Source organism: Corvus brachyrhynchos, unplaced genomic scaffold, assembly GCF_000691975.1.
Source record: "Corvus brachyrhynchos isolate BGI_N302 unplaced genomic scaffold, ASM69197v1 scaffold117, whole genome shotgun sequence".
In the NCBI taxonomy this organism is placed as follows: domain Eukaryota; kingdom Metazoa; phylum Chordata; class Aves; order Passeriformes; family Corvidae; genus Corvus; species Corvus brachyrhynchos.
The window spans coordinates 344,715-355,301 of NW_008238833.1; the positions used below are offsets into that span (position 1 = coordinate 344,715).

A 10,587-nucleotide genomic window follows, 5' to 3' on the forward strand; every position below is an offset into this window, starting at 1 on the left:
AGCATGGTTGTCAAGGCTGACTTTAAAGATTCTGAGAAGATTTTTGCTTTGCTTTTCAGAAGTAGGTAGAGCAGGCTGAATTCTTGATAATTTAACAGATTAATGTGGCACAGTGAGCAAACATCTCCTTTTGACTCCAGTGGGAGTCAGCTCACCAGCCTTTTGAAAGCATGGTGCAAATTGCACAAGGGGCTTGTGACAAGCACAGCAGACAAAACTCAGGCAATTTGCCCAAGGATAGTTTCTTGGTCAAACAGATGACCAGCTGGAACATGCTACTCAGAGAAGTGTGAGTTTAGGTGTACACAGGGTGAACCACCAGTTCATTTTGGAAAAATCCAAGTTTACTTTAAAAAGATATGGGACGGGTCAGGGAACGTAAAATTGGAGGAGCCTGTAAGCCATACTCACTCCAGAGTGTCGTTCCTGAAAGGGTAGAGGTATTCTCCATCACCTGTGTCACACAGAGGACCCCCAATCAGCCCCAGTGAGGAGATGACCACACAATATGCTCCTCCTGCAAATCCCAGCACAGACAGGATCACTGACAGCAGCATCTGAAAGGGAAAGACCTTCAACATTGTGTGCACAGAGGTTTGAGTAGCATGGAGAACTCACAATGAATGGGAAAGAATTCTCTTTACTTCTCTTACTTTGTGCTGAAACTACTACTGCTACTAAATTTGTGGAAATAAAAAGCAGTTGACTTTTTCTGACTAATTTTCTAGATGTTCTGGATGTTAAAGAACTTACTCAGAATTTTATACTTAAGCTATCACTTATGAAATATCTGGTGAGTTTTCTTTCGAAAACCAGTACGAGGCCAGTCCTGGATTGATCTGTTCCATATATTGTGCCTTGGCATTTCCAACTCTTCAGCTTTCTTGGCCCCTGCACCAACAGAAACAAGCAAGCAACTACTGAACCAGGTATGAAAGCAACAGAAGATACATTAATTGGTTTTGCTAATTGATGGAACACAAAAAAGTCTTTCTTATTGCTGCTTTCCTTCATTTTGCAACAGCATGACACGTGATTACCACTGCTCATGTTGAGAAATCTAATTGTGCTGCATGTGGCAACAAACCAGCAGCGGCTTCGTATTGTATGTAATGCACTCATGTTTTACATCAGCTGCTCCCACAGAAACGTCACCTTTACTCCATTTGGGGATAGCTTTCTAGTAATGAATGGGATGTATCTGGTTGCTGTTTGTATATAGAAACAAAAATCCCAGGAGGGTGCTACTGGTGGTGCATCTGGGACAGGCTTCCCTATAGTCTTGTTAAGAATCACTGTTTGTGGGTGTTCACAACTCTGCCAAGTGGGGGAAGAAACTCTGGACCAGACAGATAGAGCCAGGGGAAGACCTGGGGCAGGGACAAGGCAGCAGGCCTGCCTTAAAGTCAGAGCAGTGGCATGACCAAGGAAGCACATATGAAATACTCTCATCCATGACTCAGGTTTGAAGCCAAATATCGCAAGTCGCATAATTCCCTGCTGCCAGCAAATACCAGGTGAAATCCAACAGCCCACATGGCAGGTAGAAACCTTCTCCTAGTCCCAGTTGTTCTACTTCACTGCAGAGTCAAATGGAAATATCCACTATCCATGCTGGGGTTTTGTGACAAAGCCTTGAAAAGGCTATTCTCTGTCTGAACATGTTCAAGCTGGTGAATGCAGTTTCCAACTTGACAGCCAACTGCTTTCTGTAGAACCTTCCACGATGCCAGTGTGTGAATTGACTAATTTTGTGTGTTGCTTTGCCTCTAAAGCAATCCTTGAGTTAGAAGTTGCTGGGATTTCTCATGGGATTTATTTAATTATAACTGATTAACAACTCAGTCTTTTCTTGCAAAGCTGGATACCCTTTTTTTAGTCTTTATCTGCATGTTGGCTGAATTGACTCTTAACAGAGCTCCATTGTCAGCAAAATGTAGGTAATTTACTCTATTGTCCCAGACCAAAACAGTGTCTGGGTTGTAGCTGATGCACTGTCTCTCACAATAAGATCACCAACCATGCCTTGAGGTGAAGGTGAGTGACCGATACTCTCTTTGAAACTCCTACCTATGCTGAATGACTTTTCCCCACTTGTTTTCTCATTTACTTCAACTGTGCATTCTGCTTCTTAGCTGAAGGATCCTAATTATGTTAACAATTCATTTTAGCACAGCAGAGCAGTACAGGGCATCCCAAACACAATTACGAAGAAAAAAATCAAATGGTCCTTTGCTGTTACTATGTTTTATGATGGCAGTTAGTACTAGTAGTCCTTGCCAGTGCTATCTGTGATGACTTTTCTCTGTCACATGATTGTCTCATTTGAAATCTGTTAACTGTGTGACTAGCCCCATCCCAACTATTTCCCTTACTGTGTACAAGATCATCTAGGCAAAAACTTGTCACCAAAAGAGTCTGAGGTTGCTGCACCTGTTAAGATAGGCTCTCCTCAGCATTTTCTAGACATGCAGGGGCATTTCCCCATTTTATCTACTGATCTGGAGACTTTTCTGGAGGCTTGCCTCATAATCTGTGGAAATCCAAAAATTTTATTAACCATTTCATCATCTCAACCTTTCAGCATTTCCCCTAGTTGTACTTCTCATTGAAATATTTTATTTCCTCATTTGTGTCCCTACTTGCAACAGGAGGCCTAAACCAGGATGCTTGAGTTTGTTAAAATTAGCTTCCCATGATGTTGACCTGTTCTGCACTCCTGAAAAGGTTTTGCTGATCATTTTTGCTGATTTTCTTTTAATGTTTTCCCGGCTTTATCCTTCACACAATTGAATTGTCCCTGGTGAACTGATGAGGACTCTTAGAATTCATTCTTTGAATGTTTGCAGCAGCTGCTTTGGTGAAGTTAGCAAGTTCCTCCTGTCCCAGCCTGTGCTGCTCTTTATTGCCCTGGTTCCTGTTCCATACACATCTATTTCTTCTCTGTTTCTTTGTCTGGAGGTGGGGTTTTTTTTTGTTTTTGTTTTTTTGATGGAATTGTTATTCTGGCTAGTTATCTTGATGTCTTTGATGATCTAGGTTTGTTTGTCTGGAAAGCTGCTATGGCTATTCCTGTTCTACTAGTAAATCTTAAGGAAGACTTAGAAATACTGGAGTATGTTTGCTGATGCAACGAGAGAAGCTGTACTTTGGGTGGGCCTTTTCCCTCATGACGTCAGTGCAGTGGATGATTTCAGATGTGTACGTGCTGAGCTGCAAGACACTGAAGCTTTCTAAATCTATTACTTCCAAATTCATTACTCCACAGTGCAAGGACAAGAAGCCATTTATGTATGTTTGTAAGTAATAATTTAAAGTTGATTAATGAAAAAACTTAATGCAGCACGTAAGCACTGTGAACTGGAAAACTCACTAAAGTGAATAAAAAGTATGGGAAACATAGTAATTATTATTACTGTTGAAGTAACTTTGGCAGCATGTAAAGGCTTTGATGAAGTCTGAAACTATTAAACCAGGAATTGCGCAAAATAAAATAGAACAGAGTCCCTGCCCTGAGGAAAATGTTATGTTTTGATTGAACAATAATTCTGATCAGTAATGACGCTTTAACCTTTTTTTTTTCTTTTTACTATGACAAGCAATTCTGAGTATTCAGTGTAAATTATCATTTTATACCTAAGATCTCCAAAGCAGAAAAGTACCCAAACTGCCTTTGGATTGCAGAGGCTCCTGAGTAGTTCCAGTGAGGGCTGTTTCTCTGCCAGCAGGTGGAAGTAACTGGGGACCCCTTATCAGGTCCATCCAGACCTACCTCACAAGGAGCTGTGGCACTTTTGGAGGTTGCTGCCATTGTGCATGTTTGAACCAATCCCAGGAGTTCTCTGCTCTCCAGGGCCTCACACCATACCCTGCCTTGCATATACAGCTCATATAATCAGGGCATCTGAACAACCCTGCTGTGGATGTCTGCATTTTCTCCCACTCTCCCCAAAGCAAATTTTGCCTGAGGTTTCTTCCCTTGAAGAAGTACACCATCAGCCTTCAGAACTCCCTGCAACCCTCACCTCTTTTTGAATGCTTGGAAATCACTCTTCCCCAGGAGCTGTGCAGGGTAAACTTGTTTTTAGTGCCATTCACAGCCACTCTTTGCTCATGTCCCCATTTCATCCCTACTTTGAGCCACAGTCTGTTTAAAACATAGGGTGTAGAGCTTTACTCTTTCCACCTCACAGAGGTGTGTGACTCCAGAGAGGTGTGTGTGTCTAAGAAGACAGCATTTTCATAGATAGACTGTCCTCACTGAGCCTATTTTCCAGTTAGGTTTGGGTAGCTCCATCACTTGGCCATCAGCCACTTTGTGATATGGTTTGGTGGGCATGGTGGTATTCATTTGAAGGTTGGACTTGATGAACTTGGAGTTTTTTTCCAACCTTAATGATTACGTGATTCTCCTGATTCTATGAAATATCACAGTGCATAATCAAACTACTTTCTTAACCTCTATTTTATTCCTCCATAACAGCAAATAAAGAAGAGGAGGAACAGCTTGTAGGTAACCAGTCTGTGATGGGAAGGTGCAGACAGGGTATCTGGCACTGATGTACTGCTGCTAGGAATGGCTCAGACACAGAAAGAGGAGGGGGAGAATGGAGGATGGTGATGGGCTGCTGGATGACACTGAGCTACCACCTATGCTGTTGGGCTGGAGAGTGAACCTATCCAGCCTGGGGAAGTTTGACTCTTGGCTCTGTAATATTTAGGGTTGGGATGAAGGATGGAAAAGAGACACCTGAGATGTTGTATGAACTCAGCCCAGTTCAGCTGGATGTCCCCTCGTGACTTACCACATTCAGTGAGTGCAGGAACCACTACAGTGGCTATTTTTCACCACTGCTTTCTACATCACTCAAAACCAAGCAAAACAGCTGGCTCAGGCACTGTTTGCAGGGTGCCTAGGATCTCACCCCAGCTCTGCAAGTGGCCTGCTTGGCCATTGTTAGCATCCTGTCTGTGCATGTGACCTTTGGTAAAATCAGTGTAATGGCATGTCCCTTGGGATGTGCTTGCTGACATCCTAATAAAGAATGCTATTTTGGTATATAGATAATGAATTAATTTAAGTAAAATGTTTTGAAGAGGCAAAGGTCTTCTCATGGATCAAGCTAAATATTAATTGAAGAGTACAGAAGAGACGTGCTTTATTGCATGGAATCTCTCATTCCAGTCTGGTCCTGGGAAGGATGCAGACTCAAAAAAATTTCTAAGTCAGTCTATTCTTGCCAATAATGATAGCCACACAGAAGTCTGTGCCTGGGGCTTGAGGATGAATGGAGATGCCTGTATAACATGTTGCTTTATAATATTCTTAATTATCAAAGAAAAAAGTCTCTCTGGCCTTTCTTTAGATGTCAGAGAGCCTAAATTGCATTTTCACATTTCATATATGTAATGTTTGGGCAAATGTGAGCTACGGTCAGAGCTGCAGGAAGCAGTGCTGGCTCCTCAGTGCCAGATGCATCAGCTCAGCCTTTTGGCATGGACCTGCAAATAGGAGACCTATGTATCCCTACAGCAAAAAGCAGGGATGAACCTGTGGAAAAGCAGATTGTCATGGAAGGGTATAGAGGAAACCAGACTCTGTGGAAGCAGGATGAACAGGCAGCTGTCTCAGTCTTTAGGATTGCCATGAGAAGGGGAACCTGGAGCCACTTTATGTGATGAAGTCCTACTTTGCCCTCAACATTGTGCCTAAGGGCTCCAGCAGTGTCCCTGGCGGATTTCCCTCACATCAGCAGCTGCAATATCATAACGTTCTTGCTGGCTACTGAGTTCTCAGCCCCAGCCCAGGGATGCTGTAGATCGAGCTCCTCTTCTAGGTTTCCCTGATATGGCTGCTGACAGTGGTGTGACGGTTTGTCACTGCACATTTCCACCTGCTGAGCAGCCATTTAAAGAGCTATTGCAGAAACTGTAGTGCCATTTCAACACATAAATATCCACTTACCCCACATCTGTTAGCGCAACATCCTGCTCCACCTGCTCCCAGCATCATGAATGCCGGCAAAATAACCTGTAAGAAAAGCACAGGCTGAATTGGTGTGCAGCACTTCTGCTGGGGTGTTTTTTAAATTCTAGGAGCTTTGGCATCATGTTCCTCAACTCTGTCACCTTCTGACTCTTCTCTGGGAGTCACACCTGCTTGGATGTTGGTGCTGCTGAAGAGTTACTCAGAAATAAGTGTGGGATTACAGCTAAAGCTGTCTGGCAAGTTGCTGGTGCATTAATTCTGATTGCTGAAGCTATACTGCTTTTTTCTGCAGGGCATTGTTGGGTTTTTTTGTTTTTCTTTTTTTAAAATGTGTCAGTTTTGAGAAAATTGAATTTCTGCCCAGAAAATATACATAGCTGGACTAAAAATTATGTCAGTTTAAACCTCCTGAGCATTCTGCTTTGGATTATAATTGGGAAATCAGCCTTGAGCTTCCTGAAACAGATCTGACTTTGGTTTGGGAGTTTTTCTTGTGCTAAACTTCTGGAAAACCTACGAGATGGACTTCAGTCAATGGGGAACTCCCAGTTCACATCAGCACCAATTCTCCATGGTAATTATCAGGTGGAGTTGGACCAGTACGATGTAGTCAGTAACCATCCAGGACTTGGGATATACTGCTGCCTTACAGAGACACTCTGGAGTTAGGAAAAGTTGCCTCTAGTTTGGTAGCCTGAGGGCAAGAAAGCTTTAGTGGGTCTGGCTGTGCAGCCAACACACTCCCACTGTCTTGTCTCTACACACCAATGCTGGTTAAAGCATCTCAAAGAGCAGCACAAGTAAAGGAGTATTGGAGAAAGTAGGAAATGGTTACCATAAAGTTAATGAAAGAAAGAGAACCCAAACAAATAAATCAGTCAATCAAACAAACAAATATAAAAGGTAAAAACTGTAAAAATTGGCCTGACTGGCAAGATTTTTTCTCATGTAGGGCAGGAAGAGCAGAATGTCCATGATGAATGAAGCCCACGGAATTTATGTGTGTAGTGTGAATATCTCTGTTGAAGAGTGTAGGACAGTGTTATGAAACTTGCTTAGATTTGCAGGCTCCTGAATATTTTTCAAAGGATTTATTCTCCATTGCCTCTTATGCACACCCCAGGGCAACCTACAGCACCTACAGTGATGGCTAGACCACCTCTGGAAACCTGCAGAAATAGAGCATTGAGGTTAAGAAGGTGCTCCTCTTCCTGCAAAGAAGTCAGCTCTTAAATAATCGCAAATGGTCCTAAGGCAGCCTCAGCCCCAGTGTGCTGCTGTCTGGCACTCAGAAGAAGAGTTAATACCTCTGCCCATCAAACCAACACTCTTTTTCCTTCAGGGCTGTAATTTTTCTTTCGAGGTTTCCCCTCTAAGCTGCAAACACTTTTGTGTCATCTATTAGCCTGGCTCAGGATGAAGGGTTTGCTTGGCAGCTTTCTTTTTATGCAGTGCTTGGTTATAAACACCTGCCTTTTGACATGGGAATGAGAATTTGCTGGATTTGGCCATTGTCAGTAAACAAGAGCTGTGTGTGAGCCATGGCTCAGTCAAGGCATTTCTTTGTGTTGTACACAGGCTTTCCATGAGGAAAGACATTACTATGACACATAGAGCCAGTCTTACTCTCTTTATATCCTAAATATTTGAAATAAGGAAATTGAGAGGTTTTCACGTCATATAATTTCCATCAGAGATTCAGCAGAGGAGGAGGAAAGGGTGGAGCTGGCTACTCAGCCAAAGAGTGCACTGATGATCTATGTATCAGTCTACAGATGAAGTTCCCAGGTGGAGGGAGGTTTACTGGCTCACAGAACTAAGCCAGGCTGTTCTGAGTTTCTCCCACAGTCTTGACTCTGAAGGCTGTGTCCTAGTTGTGGGGAGATTCTCCAAGGTCAGGCAACCTGTTGGCATGACTTGCCTCAGTTTCCTTTGGGAGAAAGCCATGTGCATGGGGGGAACGTATTGCAGCTCCATCTCTCCTCACTGTAGTGTCAGGATATGGACCAGACTCCAGTCGTGGGACATCCTGTCTCTTGTTTTAATTCCTTAGGACACTGAGAAGGCAATCTTCATTTTCCCATGCTTCCAGCACCTGGAAGATGGAGCTGATGATAATACTCTCTTTCCCCTTACCTGTGGGCATTTCTCATGCTGTTTTCTGGAAAACATGTACACTCAACAGCATTGTTTGTGGATCAATAATTACTCCTAATGCTGCGTTTTGAAGGTCAATGCAAATTTTTCCTCTCCTCTGACTAGCTGCTCTCATTTTTGATGTATGTGGTGCTGGCCACAGGCAAGTCTGCGTGGAAGCCTCAAAAGAAGGCGCATTTTCAATGAGCCGATGACGCTCTCACATCTAACATCAGCCTTTCCTTTCATTGAACGCCAATGACTCCTGGGCTTGCAGTGATACGAATTTTCCACAGTCTCTCATGTAGTTCCCCTTCTTCCTTCTACAAACTCATGCTTATGTTCAGGCTCAGCATGAGTAATAGGCCCAAGTGGTAGCTGCAAGAAGAAGTAGACAAGCCGCTGGTGGAGAACAGTTTACTGAATGATCTTATACCATGTTTCTGCTTTGGGAAATACGAGTATGAACCACATCCACTGCAGACTTTCTGTAGACTTAAGCAGCAGCTGCATCATAGTGTGACTGTGACTGAGATTTACTTTTTTCTAAGTTAATTATTCCTAAAAATTCTGCTTTTTTTGCTCAGCTCTGTGCCAGTTTGCCATCTGCCCAGTACTGGTCATACGCATGTTACTCGCTTAGCTTTTAACGGCACTTGGGTAGAAAATTGGAAGACCAAAAAGGGAACAGGCTTTCTGATGGACTGGAAAGATAAGTGTTCCCCAACATGTTCCCTTCTAGCTATGGAGATTCACATAAAAGTGATCTTTCCTGAGACCTGGAATGGAGAACTAGTTACAGAAGAGCACATTCAAACCAGATCAAACCGGGAAGAAGGTAAGTGGGAGTGTGGGAACATGAGGCATTCAGCTTACTAAGCCATTTGCAGCTCCACATTTGTAAAGTGTTAGCTGGGTCTCAAACTAACACCTGCTGAAACATGTTTCAGTTTTTCCCTTAATGTTTTTGTGAACTGTGTGTACATAAAATCAGCTGGAGGAGTAACGAGGGGGTGCAGACAAATAGTGAAAACTCACCACCTCCAGCTGAGCTTAGGACCTCAGCTTTGCTTTCACTCTTGGAGGACGAACATTCATGTAACTCTTCTCCACAGTAAGCAGTCAGTCCTAGTGCTTCTTCCTAACTTGGAGTCCTGGTATTAATTTCAGGAATATTTTGTATTTCTTTGACTAGGCACTCTTTTGCCTTAAATGCATTTTTTCAGTTACATACCCAACTTCACATTTAAGCTGTTCACATGTTTATGCAAAACACTTTTTTATGACCTGGTTTTTAATGGAGGTTTTCTTGGCCCCAAATTTAAAACAAAACAGAACAAAACTCACATGAAACATTCATCTCTTACCAGTATGCCAGCTCCCAGAATGCCATGGAAAAACCAAACCATATCAGTTATCTCAGTGAGCTGTAGTACTTGTCCATTGGGGAAGTACAGGAGAATGTTGGAGACAATGGCACACACTGCCAGTGGGAAGAGGGTGATCCCAATGCACTTTGAACACTTCCCTGTGCACATGGCAGCTCTCTGCTCAGGAAAGAAACAGGGAGGATTGGGTTACTGCAGTACAGGGAGCACAGGACTTCAGCAGTTTTATTCTTTAATGAAAGAAGAGTCAATTTTGACGAAAGAAATGTTCCAGGTAAGACTTAGACAGATAATCCTGTTCTACAGAACCTGTTCCCTTAAGAGAATTTATTTAAAATTGAATTAGTCAAAGCTGGGATGTTTAATGGAATTTATTTAAAATTGTAGGACCACACCTGTGTTGGTGTGAAATTACCAGAGAGTTTCATCTTAGTTTTTCATGGACAATTGTCTGTCCATTGGGAATATCAGTAACAAAACCATGACCCCACAAACAGATACCCTGGCTGGTAGTCTCCATGGTAGGGCAAAGGCCGTGAGTGGAAGTGGAGGTGGATGCCCTGGGTTTTCTGGGACCACTGTCTTGGGAAGCTGATTTAGAACCTCTTGCCCTGAAGGTCTAGAAGAGGAGGAAATGGCTAGCAAGAGTGCCATATGAATGTTCAATCCTGCCTTGGCGCTGTGGCAAGTGGGGAAGCCTCCCCAGGGTGCCTACCAACTGTATTTCCTCTATTTCAGTCAAAAATACACTCTCAGCAAGAACTGGAGAAATATTTATTACTGTTTACTGTGATGTGCTTATTCTGCACATAAGGGTAGGTAGGAGTGTGGATTATGGGCCTGTTCGGCACCCACCCTAAAATATCTGAAAAGCTGTAATCTTGTCTAATTCTGTGTCTACTTGCTAAGGGCAGGTCAAAAAGCCATCCCATCTCATTTTCAGAGATCTGCCATAACATACAGTAGCTTAGTAGTTCATAGCATCCAGGTTCTTTTTTAAAATCAAAGAATCAACATAAATGAAGCACTGGTTTAGAGAGATGTCTGCGGGTATCCAGTCCGACCTCCTGCTGA

General features: G+C 42.9%; 1 protein-coding gene across 1 annotated transcript in view; it reads right to left on the reverse strand.

Moving 5' to 3' along the window:
* The window catches only part of LOC103618380 (transmembrane 4 L6 family member 1), a 16,040-nt gene that overhangs the window by 3,164 nt on the left and 2,289 nt on the right, over nt 1-10,587 (reverse strand). Inside the window, exons 2-4 of the mRNA XM_008636776.2 lie at nt 9,493-9,672; nt 5,966-6,031; nt 412-557 (exon numbers count right to left, since the gene is read on the reverse strand). Coding sequence (XP_008634998.1) covers nt 412-557; nt 5,966-6,031; nt 9,493-9,663 — 383 coding nt within the window. The 5' untranslated portion in view covers nt 9,664-9,672. The remainder of the gene's footprint in view (nt 1-411; nt 558-5,965; nt 6,032-9,492; nt 9,673-10,587) is intronic.